Source organism: Miniopterus natalensis, chromosome 3 (assembly GCF_054644295.1).
Source record: "Miniopterus natalensis isolate mMinNat1 chromosome 3, mMinNat1.hap1, whole genome shotgun sequence".
Taxonomy (NCBI): domain Eukaryota; kingdom Metazoa; phylum Chordata; class Mammalia; order Chiroptera; family Miniopteridae; genus Miniopterus; species Miniopterus natalensis.
The window spans coordinates 67,909,061-67,928,327 of NC_142083.1; the positions used below are offsets into that span (position 1 = coordinate 67,909,061).

The following is a 19,267-nucleotide window of genomic DNA, read 5'->3' on the forward strand; positions in this document are numbered from 1 at the left end:
GCGATCCTATTGTCCTTCCGTGGGCTCATCCAGCTGGTACTTCATCACCTCATGAGGCTGCCCATCCTTAAAATTAATTGTTTTTACTATGGCTAATAATTTATTGAGGTGACATTGGGTAATAAAATTATATATAGGTTTCAGGTATACAGTTCTATAATATATTGTCTGCATATTTCATTGTGTGTTACCTACCCAGAGGTAAAGGGAGTCAAACATATGGTGACTGAAGGTTAATATTTTAGTTCAGCCCAAATGAATGTCTCTCAAATTTTCATCCCTTAATCCTGGTTCTGCCTTTGGAATGATAGGTAAGGACAATCTGTCCTGGGCACAGGTGCCACTAAGCGTTTGGAGATGGCAGTCGTTCTCAGTCTTGTCTTCTCTAGGTTAAAATTTCCCTTCAGAACTTTAAGTGTATCCTGTTCATTCTTCTTGCCATCTTGTGGATGATTGCAGTTTGTCAGCCTCCCTCTTAAAAGTGGAGCATCCAGAACTGAACCTGAGTGTCTCCGTGTGTGGTCTGATCAGAACCTGTCAGCTCCACAGGACTCACTCACCGTCCAGGTCAGCCCCCTGGACTCACCACCACCTTATCTGCCTTCCCAAGAGGCTACCAAGATAAGACACGTGCCAGTCCTTTCCGCCTGTCTTTCAAGTGTTCTGGGAGGAGCACGTGTGGCAACTGAGCTCTGTTGGTGGCCCTTGGAAGCCCCTCTGTGGGACATACCCCAGGATTCACTCCACTTCATCCCCAGAGCCTGGGCCAGATGCACAGTGGGACTTGCAAGGGGCACATGGTGGAGGCTGACAGGCCTGGGCAGGGTCCCTGCCCCTTTCACCAGCTCGCCGATGCCCGCGAGTGCTCCTCCCCTGGCCAAAGGCTTTGATTCCTATAGAAATCTCCATTTTCCCTACACAAGAGTATTTTCAGTTGTTCTCCATCAACTACACTACAAGTGGGTTTCAAATTTTGTGAGAAATTAAGTTTTGAAAAGAAGCGTGAAGGCAGCAGAGATACCGAGAGATGGCAGGAGGGAGGTGAAGAAAGAGCTAGAAGCTTGAGAACAAATTCCGCTTGTCCTTGGAGCTGCCCCGGTGCTGTTGAGTCCCAGTCATTTCTTAGGGGTGTAGTGTACCTGGCAGGATGCCAGGTCCTCTGTAAATAGCTTATTTGTCCTCAAAATAGTTCTCTGAGGGAGGCCCATTATTATGCCCATTTTATTGGTGTGGAAACTGAGGTTCACGAGGGTAACTAGCTTGGCCATAGTTCTAGAGCTAGCATGTGCCTTTGAAACCACATCTGCTGACTCCAGAGCCGCTATAAAGTTGAGCCAACTGAAGAGTAATTTTAGCCCAAGGATTGTGGGGCAAAGGATTAGCAGCATGGAAGTTGCATGTGAAAAAATTTACACCTCTAAAGGAAAGTTATTTGTGACATGTTTGCATGTATCCTCTGCTTAATCCCTGCTACTCATGTAGAAAAGTGGGCAACACAAGACAGCGGGTGTTAACTCTGCTGTACAGTTTCCCAAATGAGCACTAAAATACGTTATGTTCACATACGGTATTCAGATCAAACATACTCAATTACGTTGACTTTGAGTTTTTAAAATTAATTAGACATTCAAATGCACATTTGTTTCAATCCTTGGTGCTTTGAATGTCTTGTGATTTTTCAAAATATGTATCTGCTGAGCTCATTGTATCATTTTCTTATGAAAGGTGGAAGATAAATACTAATACAACTTTGCATCCGAGAACTTAGATGCGCTGAGGTTACAGCATTTGGTTATATTACTGTAATAAATGGCCTTGGGATGTGTTTGAGAAAAGATTCTGAAAGAATGTACCTACATTACACATCACTTGGATGACAGTGATTAAGGGAACACAATGCTTTTCAAACCTGGTATCCGGTAAAAGTCATTCTGGATATGTATTTAAAAGCATTACACATTTGCTGTATTTTTAGTCCCTGTGCATGTAAATTTTGTGACAAACCCTGAACTTTTGAAAATAGAGTTCTAAAATTTCCAAGGATTTCAGCCAGCACCAAAATAATAAGTTGACATGAAATTTATCCTTTCATCGCTGCTGTGACATAGCTGATGATTCTAAGTATATAAACCTCCTGTTTTCAATTTTATTACGGTTTAATACTAACAGCATGAAAGGGAAGGCTGGCACGGCAGTTTAAATGGAAAATCCTGCTGATTGACCCATTTCACATGATGTAATATAAAAGACTCCAATGGATAGGGAAACACATTTTCTAAGGTCTCAATCAAGAAAGCAAACACTGCAACCTAATGCGGTAAAGAATCTAACATTTATGACGAAACTCTCAGTTAATTTAACAAGAGTAAAAATTTACATACAGTAAAACATCTAGATGAGACAGCCAAATAAAGCAATTATTTTTATTTTTATTCAACAAAATTATAATTATATAAGTGATATAATTCATTATAAGAAATGGAAAATAAAAACTGCAATCAACCCTGCCACCAAAACCAAATTACTGTATTTCTTCCCAGTATATTTTTGCTAGAGATTTTTTTGTTTGTTTTTTTTTGTTTGTTTTGGATGGTTGTAATCATAATGTAAGAACAATTTTATCTGTTACTTTTTCCGTTGTTAGAGAATGTGCATGGCCATCATTTCAAAGGAACCACAGAACTTACTCCTGAGGGAAGGGCTTCCTTTTCTGGCCTTAAATCATTAATATTCTGTTTATGTTTCTAAGAGAAAGAAGAGACGTCATTTTGGGGAAAGATGGGAGCAAGTGGTGATGGAAAAGTTAAAATTAAACTCTGGTAGTGTCAAAAATCATAAAAGGGGCTGGATGTAGCAGAACTTAAACACGTTGCATCTTTGCCCCCTTCTTGCTTTACTTGAACATTTCTTCTCTTTATTTGACCTTAGCTGTAAGCACCACAGCTCCCTGGTGTTCTAAAAGGCTAACAGCATTGTGGAATCAAAGTCAGGATGAAACAGACAGTATTAGAGGGAGAGCAAATTTAGGGGAAGGGACTCACAATCTCCTCTCCCATCTTTGATTTATTTTTATTGGACCAAAGAAACATATGTCCCACCCTTAAACAGATAGAAAAATCTCTTGGTAGAAATGAATTCAAGGAAATCTGCAGTAAGGAAGGGTGAGAAAACGGAAGTACTGAGAAGAGCGTTTAGATGGGGAGGGAAAGAACTGAAACACAGGGACAAGGGAAAAGTATCTGTCCCCTTGTTGAGGCCTCATAGTGACTTCCCTCTCAGAAGTCTCAGTCCTGTCCTAAGAGAGATGTGGTTTCCTGTCCCATCTGCCCAGTTCAAGGCTAAAGTGTGAGCGCATGGCAGTGGGAGCTTTCTAGAATCTCTGACAGCACCTCCCATGTTGCTGAAAGCATCTCCTTTTTCTTTGTTTCTCAATATTAAATGGGCTCTGTCTTCCCATTTAAATGACCCATTTGGTCCACATATCTCCTTTGCCCTGACTCTTCCCCTAAAAGAAGTCCCAAAAGAAACTGAAGTAATAGAAACAGAATCCTAGAATCTCATAGTTGAAGAATCCTCAGAAAGTCAAGAGCCTTGACTTGCACAGAAGCCCAGACCCTGCTATGGCGGTGCATCCCTCAGGCCCGTGCATCTCACGGTGTGGTCCGGGACCAGCGCCAGCACCATCAGCATCTCCTGGGAGCTTGTTGGCGGTGCAGACTCTCAAGAAGCACTGACTTAGGCCACCTCACTGCTAATCTGTTGTCCATAGTAAATCATGGTGGTCTTTCCTAAAATGAAAATCTGACCATGTCACTTGATGCTCTTAACCAGGGAATGGTTTCCCAAGATGGTTCTCAAGATATACAATGGGAAACACTCTTATGTGCCCTTCAAGACCCTGAGTGATTTTCTCCTGTGTCAACAAGCCATTCTCCCCTGCTTTCTGCCTGCCAGTCAGATCAAGGAACCTCCTTCAGTTCTCTAGGTGTGCTGTGTGCTTTCACATGGGGATGCCCTTCTGTTTCTCTTTTCACCTCCAAGTTCATCTCTTCAGGGCCTCTTTACTACCTAGACCACCACTGTCCAATGGAAATATAATGCAAGCCATTTACATAATTTAAGATTTTCTATTAGTCACATTAACTTAATATCTTTCATTTAACCCAATAAATCAAAATCATTATCATTTCAACACCTACCATTAGCTAAGTTTTAAGTGCTTAATAGCCACAGGTGTCTAATGGCTTCTATTGTAGACAATACAAGCTTAGATTATATCAATACCCCCCCCCAACTTATATTACTTACTAGCTCTCTATACTTTTCCTATTTAAATATCTGTTTTAAAAAGTATTAATAATATGATGTTGGTTTATTATCAGTTTTCTCTGGTAGACTAAATAAAATTTCTGTAGCGGTAATTTTGTTCATTATAGTATCTCCAGCACCTGGCCCTGGTGCTAAATACAGGGGTGGGCAAAGTAGGTTTATAATTGTGAAACACAGAATTTATTCTTATATTATTATTTATCTATTATTATATCATGTCTTTTTCCATACAAACAGCTGTAACCCTTTGGCCCTCCCCTGGACATATCGAGGTATGTGGATGGGTGAATGTATAAAGAGGTGAAAGGAAACCTTGCTTCTTTGGGTTTTGTATTATAATTGAGACACAGGACATACCTTCTCTTCACTTAGTTTGACAACTTGACCCTTCAGTTATCTCCCCTTTTAGCTACACCATCAGTGTCTTTCTCTGTATGGGGTCATTACCCTCATCATATACTTTCGAATTATTTCCTATCTTAAAAACACACACATAAGCATAAAACAAGCAAACAGTACCCTTTCTAGTGGCTTCCACCCTGATTCTCTGCTGCTTCCTCTCCCTCCACCCCCTGGTTTACAGCCAACCTGCTTCAAAAAGATAAGGGAACCTTCATCTCTGGTCTTCCTCCTCCCATTCACCATAAGTATCTACAGTGTGGCTTGCACCTCTCTGGCAACGGTCGCAACTTCCAAGTTGTCAAATCCATTGGCAATGATATTCTCATCTTTCTTGGCCTCTTCCCACTATTTGAGACCTGGCTACGCCTTTCTGGAAACATTCTTGTGTCTTGGTTTTGTGATTCCACCTCTCTCCTCGCTTTTCTCCTAATACCTAATACTCTAACATTTCCTTGGTCTCCTTTGCAACCCCTTCTCCTCTACTTGGCCTTTAAATATCTGAGTGCGACTTAAGCATTCAATAGGACTCTGTCTCCTCTCAGTCTCCATGTCTCTTTGGGTTGATACCTCATCTGTCCTCACAGCTTCAAGTGCCACCTACACACTGCTGCTCCTCGCCTCAGCACTCTGAGCCTCCTATGTAATGGCCACTCGGTATCTACAGGACACGTCTAATGGGATCCTGAGAAGGAAGCCTTGAATCTCTCTCTTCAGCCTGTTCCCCCTCTTATACCCTCCCCCACCCCCAGTAAAGCGCTGGGTTTACTGAAACATCCACTCAGTGGCTGAAGCCAGAATTCTCCCTCCAAATCAACTTCAATCTAAGTACCAGGCCCCTAGTTGTCTATGTCAAAGTGAATCCCCATCTGTCCACTTCTCTTCATCTCAATGACCACCAGCTCATCCAGGCCACCTTCATGCTTCATCTGGGTTCACAGCCATGAACTAGCCTCGCTTTTCTGTTCACCACCAGCCCTTGGCCACCCCTATTTCCCACAGAGTGGGCAGAAGGATATATTTTATAATGTAAAGCAGATTCTTTCATTTCTCTGTGAAACCTCCCCAGGGATACTACATTTCAGTTAACATACAAACCAAACACTTTGTTGTGGTCAATAAAATGCCCAAATGAGCTGGCTCCTGACAACCAGCCCCAACTTCATCTTCGATCGCTTTCAGCCTGGCTCACCCTGCTCTAGATATAAGAACTTTGGGCCCGGCCAGATTCTCTCTTGCTTTAGACATTTGAAAATGTACTTCCTTTCACCCAGATCCTCACAGAATTATCTTTCCTCTTGTAGTTTTCCCCAGATCCTCACATAACCAGCTTCTCAGTCTCTTGGTCTTAGCTTAAATGTCGCCTCCATCACGAGACTTCTAGATCACCCTCTGATCCAATACACTGCTCGTCTCTTTCAGATCACTTGGCGTTTTTCATTTCTTATCCCTCTGTATACCTGCTTTGCTGTTTGGTTCTGCCATTGGGGCAGGAGTATGTCTATTTCATTACCTCTGCACCCCTAGAACCATGTGCACCGAAGGCATTCAACAAGTGTTTGTTGAATGAATAAACCCTGTAGGGGTATTTTAGCATTCTGCCAATTACTTGAACACTTCTGAACAAGCTTTATTGTATTCTTGCGTCTCTAACTTACATTAGATAGAGATTGCCACCTTTAACCACTTGAAGGAACTGGCAGCTGAAAGAACAGATTCTCAGTGATAAGGTGATTCTGAATTTAGGCTGGTGCACTAAAGATAAACAAAGCAGGGATGTTCTTCTACTCAATTATTTCTAAGAAAACTTGCTATTAAAAAGCATTTTCCTAACTGTGCTCCCACACAGAAGCTTCATAGTCAGTGGTTGCCAAGATCTAGGCAGAGAGCACAGTTTGGGATTTAGGTAAAAATGAATCCGAAATGAGTACAACCAGGTTTTGCCCCGGGTTGCTGGAATCTAATTGCCTACGTGTGACCCAAATAGAGAAAATGCGAATTGCATGTTTAGGAAATAATTTTTAAGATGGTCCTGCAGTGTTATTGAAAGAAGTCGGAGTCAGGGAACCTCAGTCCAGGTTGAGAAGTCAGCTATGTAATTTTCCACATAACACTTAAAATCCCCTGGGTTCTCATTAATTTTCAAGTAAGAATCCATGAGAACTCATTCATTCTCCAGAGTTCTTGTGAAAACCCCTAAGAAACATAGACAGCTTTATAGCAATGTATTACATTAGCAATTCTAAAGTGTTAAGTGGAGGAAATTTTAGAATTCCAGTTAAGAAATATCATTTTGAGGAAGTCTTAAACTACATATAAGCCTTTTTTTCACTGGGTATACTAGTGCCTGAGAAGGGCACACCGGCCTGCACCGGGAGACGGAGGCAGGGTGGCTCCGCCGCGCATTTGCCCTGGGACCGGTGTCTGTCCGCACTTGGCTTTGCTGCACCTGCCCTGCTCCCCCCGCAGCCTTGGAACCCAGAACCCGCCCGGCCCGGCCCGGGCAGCAGCCGCCTGCGCCGGCCAAGACGCAGAGCAGGCTGCAGGCCAGTGCTGGTTCTTCCTCCCAGTTCTCCTCCCGCAGGCGCTTAAAGTGCGCCCATCTCGACACGGAGCAGGTTTCACAGACTCCCCTCTTTGTTTCTCATAGAAAATAGAATTCATTTAACTTCTGGCAAAAAAAAAAAAAAATAGGAGAACACTCTTGTACCCTGAAGACAGACCCCCTTTTCTTTCTTGTCTTGATGTCTAAAGCTCTATTTCTAATGTGGATATATATTTAGAAATAAAAGAACAGGCATTTGGGGAGCCGTCAGGTGGAGTTAGGGAGTAGAGGGTAGAAGATAGAAATTCTTCAGTACTCCCCCCGCCCCGCCGTCCCCCGCCTCAGCCCAGCTCACACTCCTCTCCATCTGCCTCTTGCTCTCTCTAAAAAGGACCAGTGACTTGCTCTTCTTTGTCTTTGACATTAGATCAACACTGTAAAACATCGCCACCTTCAGTTAAAACTGGTAAGTGTTTCTGCGCTTTCCAGAAACCAATGGAGTTTGCTAACACTGCAGAAAACACAGGGAGCAAGTCCCTCCATTTCTGCACTTCTCTGCTTGATGTCTCTTGATGTTGTCTCTTTCTTCAGTTCAGCACAAAGAGCGAAGGGAGGAAGGGAGGAAACCTGGAATGAATATAAGACTTAATCCACTTGAAGGTTTTGCTAATGTCAAAGTGAAGGTCAGCATACTTTTTAGATGACAGAATAACTCCAAAACCATGTACTTTCTTCAGATCCACCAATTGTTATTCTATGTGAACTGTACTTTTGAAGCCCAAAGGTTTAAAGTTGTCAAAATATCGAGTCTGATTTCATGATAGAACATGCCGTTTTGAAGTATCTTTTCTATCCAGGGTAGTAGGGGCTTGAGTATGTCTATGAATATTCACAGACCAGAAATGGGTGCAGATGGGGTGCCAAGTTAAGTGAGCAGGTCTCGACAATTCTGGGCAGAACTGGCAAAAATGAAATGTGAATCTGATACTTGCAGCAGCTGCTTGATATCAGTAGCCACTTAAAAGTCAGGAAATTTAGAACCAAATCGTGAATCTTTTCCAATAGTATTTTATGTCTTATTGTGAATAAATCATTGATCGATATTTTTATAAATACAGTAATAAAGTCCTCTCTACTTCCCCTGCAGGCTCACAATACTCTCAATAAAGGTTCTGTGGCACCAGAGAAAGTGCTGAGCAAGCAGCCCCATGGGAACATTTCAGAAATGTGCGTTCCTGACACACATTCGTTATTCCCAACATTATGGCCTGAACACAACTCTCCAATCCAGAGTTAATGAAAACCTTTCTTGGATCAGGTTACAGTCTAGGACGAGACAGAAGAGCATTCAGCAGGCAGTCCTCACTCAGACTCCATTCCCTTCTTCCTATTGTCATGAGATGGTGTAAGTCACCTGTCACCACTTCTTCTAGAGCCCGAGGTGTTTGCAATGAGTGGGCCCACTAGAGACTTCTGTTTACACTGGGTTAAGGAAACTCATGACTCTAGCATTGGCACCCCTCATCTTTCATCATGTCCCTCCCTTGGGTGTAAAAATGGAAGGAAATGGAATACTGGAGAACTTCAGAGATATGTTTTTGAAGGTGCTTGGGTTTCCAGTAGCTATAGATGTGACGTGTGTTGTTATGTACGTTTAAGGCAGTTGCAGTCAAAACTGACCATTTTGTTTCGTGGCATATAGAATTCATTTAATTTTTAACAATAAACAGTAGGGAAACACTATTTTATCATAGAAGCATACCCCTTTTCTTTCTCTCCTTGATGTCTAAAGTTCATATTTTCTAGCATGAACGTGTAATTCCATATTTAGAAGTAAAGTAAATAGGCCTTTTGGGAGCCAGCACTGACATGCAGTCTTGAAAATTGGATCCACCGTTGCAATAGCAAACTGTACATTATCTTCCTAAGAAAATACTAATTTATCAGTCCCAAGAGCCAAAGAATTGTTCTGCGTCAGCAATCAGGTTAGCCTCATAATTATAAATTTGTAAGGATCTGTTGAAAGACGTGGATCCAGAAGAATTATAGTGTTTCATAGTGAATCACTCAGAATGAAGAGCCCTGTTATTTGTAGACATTCCATACAGTCACAGAAATTTGAGGTGGCTCAGGTCTTTGCCATCATGTGGCCTAACTCCTTTATTTTACAGACAAAGAAATCGCTACTTAGAACTTATAGGAAATATATGGAAATGCTTCAGTATGCAGCGCATCCTCCAAATGTCTGAACATCTTCAATAGCTTACCCACACTCTCTTTGAAATAGTAAACACAATTCATGTGCCCAAAATGTGGCAAGAGTGCCTCATCGTGACAAGACTGCTATTTATTTACTATACTTTGCATCTTCAGTCTAGCATATTCCTTTCTTTCCCCTTCCTCCCTCCCTGCCTTCCCTCCTTCTTTCCTCCTTCCCTTTCTTCCCTCTCTCCTCTCTTTATTTATTTATTCATTAAAAGATTTAGGCACTGCGCCCCAATATCTGTGAGATGCTGTGCTAGACAGAGGGCTGGTTAAAAACACAAGTAGGTTTACAAGCCATCTTAGCCCGCGAGGAAGTCTCAGGAGAGAAGGTGAGACAGATGCATGAGTGAACAGTTGCAACAGAAATTTAGAAATGCCCAACTCCGTGTCTGGCCGAATATCATCAGGGCACTGAGAAGCAAGGCTCCACAGCTCCCTGGGAGAGCCAGAGGGCGTACACCAAGGAGACAGCGCCGGGGGAGCCTTGTCAGATGAGCCTGCAGCTCAGGCAGAGAAGGCAGCAAGGGGACCCCAGGAGAGGGGAGATTCACCCAGGAGCAGTGAAGAAAGAACAGTTGGTCCAGAAAGGATGAGTTGAGCAATGAAAGGGCAAGGAAAATGTGTGATGTGGGAATGATGGGTGCCAAGGTGAGAAGGTAAATTAGAAAGTAAATGAAAGAATTGCTGTATACCATGCTGAAGAATTTAGCTACTATCCTGAGTTTCCCAGACCTCAGTAATTCCAGTATTATTTCCACAACATGCATTACATCCCGTGCCTGCCCCTGTTATTTTTGCTTTATGTCTAACACTTGTACTATTATTTATTTAACATGTTTTTCAAAAGTAATTTACTTTTAAACACTTGTTTTTAAAAGAAACTTTATGTCAGTGTTGCCAATAGAAAACCAGTGTCCCTTGCAGTAATTTTAAGGTCTTCATTAAAATGAGTGTGATGAAAATAAAACATTTCTGTTAGGACTTCACCTATGAAAATTTCTGAACCTATAGCCTATAGTCTCATTATTCCAAGGGGAGATTATAAATTTTGGAGAGGAGTTAAATTCATTGTCAAGCCCTTAAATTAATTAGGAGGGAGGAAGGTGTGTAGCTTCCTCACTGTCTCAGTGAGGGGTGTTTAGCTGTGGGCCACCTTAGATATGGCAGGGACATGCATCCCACGCGAAAGGAGCTCCTGTTTTAGGCAGTCCAGGGCCACCTGAGGTTTTTGAGCTAAGAAGGGACAAAATCATACTTACCTGAAGAGGGGTAACTCAGGACTGGAAAGGGAGACCGAAAAAGGAGGTAGAATCTTGCGGAGGCTGGGCAAGGGCCCCGGGGTGATCCCAGAGTAACAGGACGGAGAAAGGGGATTTGGGGAAGATTTAGGATCAGGCCACAACAGGACTTGGTTCCTGAGGGATGAGGGACAGGAGTCAAGGGAAGAAAAGGGTGAACCAGGCCTTGGAGATGGATTGCTTGAGAGACAGTGTAAGCTTTAGTCATGTGATCCAGGCCAGGTTTAGCTGGAATGAGGACTGTGGTTAGGGACATGGGGGGGGGGGGGGGGGATGAGGAGGGGAGGGGAACAAAGCAGGCAAGACTGGAGAGGGCTAAGACCCCTAAATCAGAACATGCTGCCTGCCACAAATACTTGCAATTCCTAGGCTCATAGTAAACACTCGGTGAATAAATGTCAAAGTGTGGATGGTCAGCAGGCAACTGGGAATATCTTGCTGGTGATCAGAGACATTCCAACGGCCAGTTCGATTGGAAGAGATAATTGTGGCTGATAAATCAGCCTCAAATACATTTCTATTCACCCACTGACCATTTTAGAAAATCAGCAGACAGATTTAAGGTATATTGGACATGTTTACTTTCGTAAGATGTTAAAAATGAACCCATTCAACCAAAAGTCATTAGGAACCTACTTAATGTAAGGCAGTTTTCTGGGTGCTTTGAGGGATAGAGAGATTAATCAGACACAGACCCTGTTCTCACAGAGCTCGTAAAGATCTAATAATAGATACAGTTTTCAGGGATTTAAAGTTTGTCAACATGTGAAGTATTTATTCATGATTCTCAGAAAACAAATTCAGCCTCAAGATCTTCCTATTAACCATAGTTAGTCTGAGCTTTGTTTCCATGTATTATAAGAAGTTTATTATGGTGTTGGGGGTAGAACAACAGTGTAAATGAAATTTTTTGTAGATTTATAGAATTAGAAGTGAAATTGTTGTCAGTTATTAATAACCCTTTTTCTTGCATTGTGCTTAAAATACCCATTTACCCAGCTTAGGAGAAATAAACCGATTAAATTTTATCTTATGCACGTAATAAATTACTATGATATAATAATAAATTAGAGTATGCTCATGAAGACCTGTTACATAATCCATTTCTCACGACTGGGATTTTTAATCCAGTAATCCAGACAGAGACTAGAAAGTACAGATTTCACTTTTGGCCTAAAAGAAGAGTCATACATTTGAATAAGGGGAAGGAGAAGCCTAATGTTGACACCCGTTCTTCAGTTTCTAGACCCTTGTGTAGAAAGGAGTGTTTTCATAAGACTCAGACAGAATTCATTTCCATAGAGCGTTCCTAATGGCTCCTGTCAGAACAAAACAGCTGGGGAACATATGGTATCCATTTCCCTGTATCACTTGGAAAAAATTTCACATGTAAATAAAGCCAACATAAAAGAGTAGCCCTTTGAACCCACGACCTTATGCAATACATAAATATATTGGTACAATGCACTCGTTGTGCTGGCCCACTAAGTTATGTGCCTTTAAAAATTCTTTATTACATCCTGAGATGCACATTTTCAAGACGTTCCAAAGAAATGAAGGTAATTGGCAAGAATATTAGCAAACACCACCATCTAATACGTATGTATCTTGGAAATGTGAAGGAATATATATCTCACTATATTTAAAGCTTTTCAGAAAATTGATGGATAAAATTAAAGGCGTATTTACACATTATAAACTCTATGTCCATTATCTCTGACATTTTAAATAAGTAAGTAACCATGTGTTCTTGAAAGGAAGAGAGGAAGGCTTGGCAGAAATTTCGGGCAGACGTTAGTTTTCTCATAGCTTTATATTTTTAGGGAGAAAAGGACACATAAAGGATAGAAAAACTTTTAAATGTATAATGGACCAACTGGAATTAGTCGTTGCCTTTTGCATATTTACATTTCATATATAACTTTAGAAAATCCAGCTCTTACTGGTAATTAGCGCTCCTCTGAATTTATCAACAGAACTTCTTTCCCCTGTGAAATGAAGCTGTAAATCCCTCGGAAGGATGCACTTTGGGCCTTTAAAAAGAGGCTTAATGTGTTGTACAAAGTGAGATTCAAATCCAAATACTAGCATTTGCTAATTGTCTGCTCCGTGCCAAGCACTGTGTACAGCTAAGAACCAGAGCCAACAAAACGGAAGATAAACAGCAGCTTAAGAGCATCTAGGTACCTTCCTTCCCTTCTGGAACATTCCCTGTTAATACCTGTTCCTTACTAGACAGAATCCAGGCCTCCCCTCATGGCTTATAATATTCTCTCCTTAGATTCTAAAATGCCAGAGCTAGAAGGGCCTCAGAGGAGGACCGCGTAGTGCAGACCCTCTGAACCCCCTGCAGAATCGAGGTCCATTTGCAGAAAGCACTCACCGACAGTTATACGGCATTCAGGCTCAGAACACCCCCTCTCACCTCCTTAGCTTGGTTGCAGAGCTTCTCTGAATCCCTCTGAACACGTCGTAGCAGGAGGAACACTGGTCAGTGGTCTGTATGTGGGGAACTTCTAATAACCCACTTTCGCACCCAAAATCAGTGGCAGCCAGGGACTCTTGCAGAAATTATTAACCTGGGTATTCCCCCGTCTCTTTTGTTGTGCCCAGTAACAAAGAACAGACACAAAAACGTGTTTTTTGATTCACGTTTTCCCACGTGCTATTGTCCTGGAAAGGGCAGAGAGATGAGAGGTCCCTGGTGGAGGGCACGTCCCGAACCCTCCTGCCTTTGCTGGGGAATGCTGTAAACTGCGTGGACGGGGAGTAGGGACCCATCAGTCGCTGGCTGCATGTTTCAGGGGTGCTGGGTCATCTGGCATCTCGTCAGGGAGCGTCCCAGAGAGGAAGCGCTATCATCCTGGCCAAGGAGACGTGTTGCTCCACCGTCCTGCACCCGGGAGGACTGGGTGGCCTTCCATACGCGGCTCGCGGGGCGAGGCGGTGGTTCTTCCCTTTCACCAACAGATGTGTTGCTGTTTCACGTTATCGTCCATCTCAACCAGATACGCAAATGCAAACCATACAGTGTTTATCTAAGCTTTGAACAGAAACCAGAAAAAAAAAAACCCAAAAAACTAGCCTGCCTCACCGTCCCTTTGCAGTGTCCTCTCCTGTTTGTTTCCAGCTTTTGGGACAGTGACTGGCAGCATGGACTCTTAAAGAGCTCGTCGCGCTGTGAGGTGTCTGAGCGCTCGGTTGCTGTCATAGGCCGGGAAGCCCTGTGAGATGCCCCGAGCAGTGGTTGAATGGGATCCTCAATCAAGTGTGGGGGGAACTCAGCTATGGCTTATCTCCCAGGGTCCTGTCAGCTCCTGACCACTGCATTCCTCTCTGATCTTCCCCTAATCCATCCGACAAATCACCCAGCGAATCACCCAATCGCTCATAGTGTGTTTGCTTAATAGTAAACAATTTACCCCTTCTTTAGACAGGACTTCTTAAGCATTCGGGGTGTGCATAGGCGTGTGTGTATGTGTGTGTGCATGTGTGAGTGTGTGTGCCTACATCTCTTCTCTCCCTAAATTCGTTTGGAGGTTCATTTCACACAAAGGACCCGATCCTCCAAATCTGCTCTTCGGGGTGGTGACAAGTATTTAAGTACTTGCCCAGCAGGTGTAACTATCCAGTGAATAAACCTAAATATCTGTCTGGGTTTGCTTACTTTTGCTGTCTGCTTTCACCATTACCACTACTTTAGTTAATCCTGGGCCAATATATCATAACTTTCTTTTATCTTTCACTGTTTTCCAGTGTTAAGTATGAGCTCTTTGTTTTACGATACAAGTTCTAAGTAGTCCCCTTACACAGGGGCTTACTTGGAGCATAACTGGAGTGGACCATGTCTGCCTGCATGGCCAAGATATTTTCAGTGTTTCAATTTAATAGTCTCCTCTTTTGATTTATTTGAAAACAGTTTCTAGCTCTGGCTGGAATTGCAGTGTCTCCACTCTTATTACAAACACTCAGAAGCCCACAGGAATCGCTGATGTGTACAGTAAGTTCCGCCCAGTGAAGCGAGTTTCCCCCCTGAAACATCAGCCAGAGACTCTGGACAACAATGAAAGCGATGACCAAAAGAACCAGAAGGCGGAGTACCAGAAAGGGGGTGATCCTGACGCAGACCCCCAACCGGATGAGCTCAGCCCGGGAGATGGAGAGGGTGCCCCCCAGAGTAAGGCCGCGGAGCCCAGTGCACTGCTGGGCGAGCTGGAGCACTATGACCTCGACATGGACGAGATCCTGGATGTGCCTTACATTAAATCCAGCCAGCAGCTTGCCTCTTTCACCAAGGTGACTTCAGAGAAAAGAATTTTGGGGTTATGCACAACCATCAACGGCCTTTCTGGCAAAGTCTGCTCTACAGGAAGTGCTGAGAACTCACCGTCCAGCATGACACCGTTTTGTGTTCTTTCTCCCGTGAAAAGCCCTCATTTGAGAAAAGCGTCGTCTGTCCTGCGCGACCAGCCAAAGCTCTCCACTGAAGACGCAGAGAGCTCGCCTCCGCCGGTGAAGTGTGGCTCTGCATTTGAGCCTGAAACCCAGAGTAAGGACTTCCTAAACAAGCCCTTCAGTGATGCTCCCGGCCGGAAAGTTGAGAAGCCCTTGCCGGACTGCCAGCTCAGGGCCTTCCACCTGCAGCCCCCAGCAGCGGAGCCCAAGCTGGAAGAGCAGGTCGGCGGCCTGAGCTGGACCAGCTCCCAAGGCCCCGAGGAAAGGACTGAGTATCTGAAAAAAGTAAAAAGCATCTTGAACATTGTCAAAGAAGGACAAATATCTCTCCTGGTAAGTATGATCTAATTGGGTGTCCATACAAGTCATTCAGCGACTTAGCGTATCAGCTTCGTTAGTTAGTAACAGAGCGGAGATGCATTTGTTCCCAATCTTGTTGTCTTGTCTCAGGTGATTTGACTTTAGAGTTTTAAAATAAGTTAGGAGGTTAAGACAAGGAAAAACAAGTGACTGTGGAGGGAGTGTTATTTCACTTTAACTTTGCATGACTTCAACTGGAATCAGGACATTTAATCTAAAACAAAAACAACAGAAAAGCCCAGCCCTTTCTCTAACTTGAATCTTAATGTCTTTCTCGTTGCTTTTCTAATGGTTTCCAACGCTCTCACTCACTTCTTTGCGGGGATGTCAGTTTCTTGCTGAAGGTGGACCTGCCAGATACGTGAACAGAGGGTCTTCTGTTTTATCCTGAGCATTATTCCGAAGAGTTGGGCCAGGATGTTTGAAAGTATTTGCAGATAGCAGCTTACCCTAGAGCTCGGTTGCTCTCTGACCCACATGGAGCTGTTACTCATCCCAGCTCGGCTTGTCTAGGGAGCACGAAGATGCTTTTCTAAAGAACCTAGACAAAGAGTAAAATGATGTAAGAAAAGTCTGTTGTGCGTAGGCTCAGAGAGCTGAATTGAAATCACACTCCATCTGCCCGCATTGTTCTTTTCTGGCTTCCAGACTTGGATGAAACAGTAGCGAGCCTGGGCTAATACTATGCTGTTAATTAAAGTCTCATTTAGGAAAATCATCACATCGTGGCAGTGTGATTCTACTTAGGGTCAAACCATGCATAGAAAATATAGTGTGCTTGCTCTATTATCACAAATCTTATTGCTGTAACAGGATGATATGATTGAATAATTTTACTAAATAAAGTAATAACTTATTTCTCCTGAGAATGTCTTTTCCATTTCTGTTGGCTCATCTTCTCTACTTCTCTTTGGTTCATTTCTCTTTTTTTTTTTGGTCCTTCCCACGTTTTCATGTTTCCCAAAGGATAACACCTCTCAATTTACCAAACAGTCTTGATCAACCACTGTATACTCAGGGGATGAACTTCACTAGAGGTGAGAAAAACCAAAGGCAGGTAGCCTCTCAATGCCCCCAGGAACTTGTTTGGAGATGAAAGTGTCCAGAGGTACCCATGGGAGCACTAGTTGCAGCAGTCACCGGGTAGCTTGCATTTGAAGCCAGTTCTCCATGGTTCAAGGCAAAGCAGATGGTTGAGACAAGTAGTTCATTCTTTCAGCAAACCTACAACAGGGAAAATAACACAACCTGGCCCTCAGGACTTAGCAGTGGAGTGGAGGAAACAGACAGGGAACCTGCCAGTTATTATAAATGTCACAATTGTGTACAAGCCAGCTTGGAACCTCCCCAAGGTTGCCAACCCATCCCTGTCAGAGTGTCTCACATAAAAATAAGTCTCTGGAGGTTCTAAGGCATAATATAACAAACACTGTAATGGAAAATCATTAGAATTAATAGCCAGGAATTATTACACCCTGATGACTGCCACCAAAGTTCCTGGAAGCTCATCTCTTCTTCCCAGCCCCCAGAGCAAAACCCCCAGAGTGTCTTGTTCTGATTTATTGACTTTAGTTTTTCTCTTCCTCCTATTTGTACAGCCACACCTAGCTGCCGACAACCTAGACAAAATTCATGACGAAAGTGGAAACAATCTCTTACACATCGCTGCATCACAGGGCCACGCAGAGTGTCTGCAGCACCTCACTTCTTTGATGGGGGAAGATTGCCTCAGTGAGCGAAATGCCGAGAAGTTGACTCCAGCAGGCCTGGCCATCAAGGTGAGTGCTTAGGAGCTAAAAGTTAGGTTTCTATTGTTTAAGATTCCTAGTGGGCTAAAGTGTTGGGATGGAGAGGGGGAGAAGAGTGATACACCAAGCTATCAGCAAATGAACATGTTATACTGAAGAGTTCAGTCATTTCAGTCACTAACTGCCGTGAGATGTTGAGACTGCATTCCAGTTGATTGTGCAATGAGGGCAAGCTTCGAGTCAGCTAATAAAGAGAAAGGGAAAGGACCTGTGGCAGTGCTGAGGACTTTTGTTACTCATGGGGACTGCAGTTTAGACTCTTAATCACACCTGGATCCATTGGAGACTGTTGCATTTTTTCCTAACGTGAGTATAATCAACAAGGCAAGTGAGAGCAAAGTGTGTTTTCAGGGATGCTAGCCCTCAGGAGTATTTCAGACAGTGACATGGGCTTCTCAGGGATCATATCCGAAGTTTAAATGTCTTCAAGATCAGGAGCTGTTCAGAACACTCTTGCCGAGTGTAAGTTTAGCTCTTGTGGAGCATAGTATGCTCTCTGTCAAAAACTGCACAAATGAATGCCGACTGCGATAGCGTTAAACCCTAGAAACTGTGACACAGGAAAACATCATCTTTTATAGCACTGCAGTGAGTGCCTCTGTAAAATATATAACACATCGCTAGAAGGTTAGCTATTAAACTGAAAGTGCTTTTGAGGACTTTGACAAATAAATGTGGAATTCAGTCATATTTATTAAGAAGCTAGGAATGAAGTTTAGGGAACTATAATACATCTTGTGCTTCTGCATATGTACTTTCCATAATAATGTCTTCTAAAAGCTGAATAATCATAATTTTTATTAATGTAATTATACTGAAATTTATTAGGGGAACTTGCTAGTTAAAGAATTCTACTTATGAAGTCACTAAAGACCATATAACATTTAAAAGCAAGCAATTGCTGTGTTACCCTAATATATCTTTTATGACTATCTGAATTTTTATATCTTTATTTGCCATTCAGTCAAGTTTTATATATTAAAAGTTGTTTTTTTATTTAGTTTTACTCAATGATAAGGTACTATTTCAAAGATCGTGTAAAAAATAACTTTTGAGTAAAAGAACAAATCTACAAGCCCGGTGGATATCATTTTTCCTTAGTTGTGAATGGAGCTATATCAGATTAAGAGCTGACCTGCAGGCAACCATCCTGAAGAAAGAAAAATCCAGTGTGAAGCCGAGGTTCAGCGTAGTTGAGTTCAACAATATGTACCAAGTCCAGAGGGTACTGTGTTAGGTGATGGTTAATAGAAATTTGAATGAGACATAATCCCTTTTCTTCAGGAGCTGATAGCCTGGTGGATAAGGCAGATAAATCATCAGTAATTCAAGTGCACATGGCAAATTCAAGACCTAATCCTATGCCTGGGTCCTGTGGGAAGATAGGGGCTGGGGCAGGTCATCAATGGGCACACGCCAGGGATGAATAAAATATTCTTGCAGTGCCAGTGAACATTGACGTTAAAACATTAAATGTTTTAGTATTTATAAAATATTTATAACTTATAATGTATAGTTTTCCTCATTGATGGTAGATTATTGAATATATTCTAACTACATAGTTGGATGAAAAGGTTTTTTTTTCTTAATTTGTATGCCCTAGTCCTGTTTTGATAGGTTAAGAACCTTTAGAGTGGGAGAGTACATAAGAAACTTAGTGGTCATTAAGCCAACCCTGGGTATAAACTCCTTCTGTGGTATTAAGTGTTATTCGTTCTTGAACTGATTATTGCCATCACACAATCAGCATGCAAAACTTAGCACTTTTTTGTTTTGTTTTTTTAAATATATTTTTATTGATTTCAGAG

At 42.5% G+C, this 19,267-nt stretch overlaps 1 protein-coding gene across 4 annotated transcripts in view; it reads left to right on the top strand.

Moving 5' to 3' along the window:
* Positions 1-19,267, top strand: part of SNCAIP (synuclein alpha interacting protein) — a 139,362-nt gene that overhangs the window by 91,532 nt on the left and 28,563 nt on the right. For all 4 annotated transcript variants that reach the window (XM_087815512.1, XM_087815513.1, XM_087815511.1 and 1 more), the window contains exons 4-5: positions 14,756-15,624; positions 17,250-17,429. In XM_087815512.1, the coding sequence (XP_087671638.1) occupies positions 14,756-15,624; positions 17,250-17,429 (1,049 nt within the window). The remainder of the gene's footprint in view (positions 1-14,755; positions 15,625-17,249; positions 17,430-19,267) is intronic.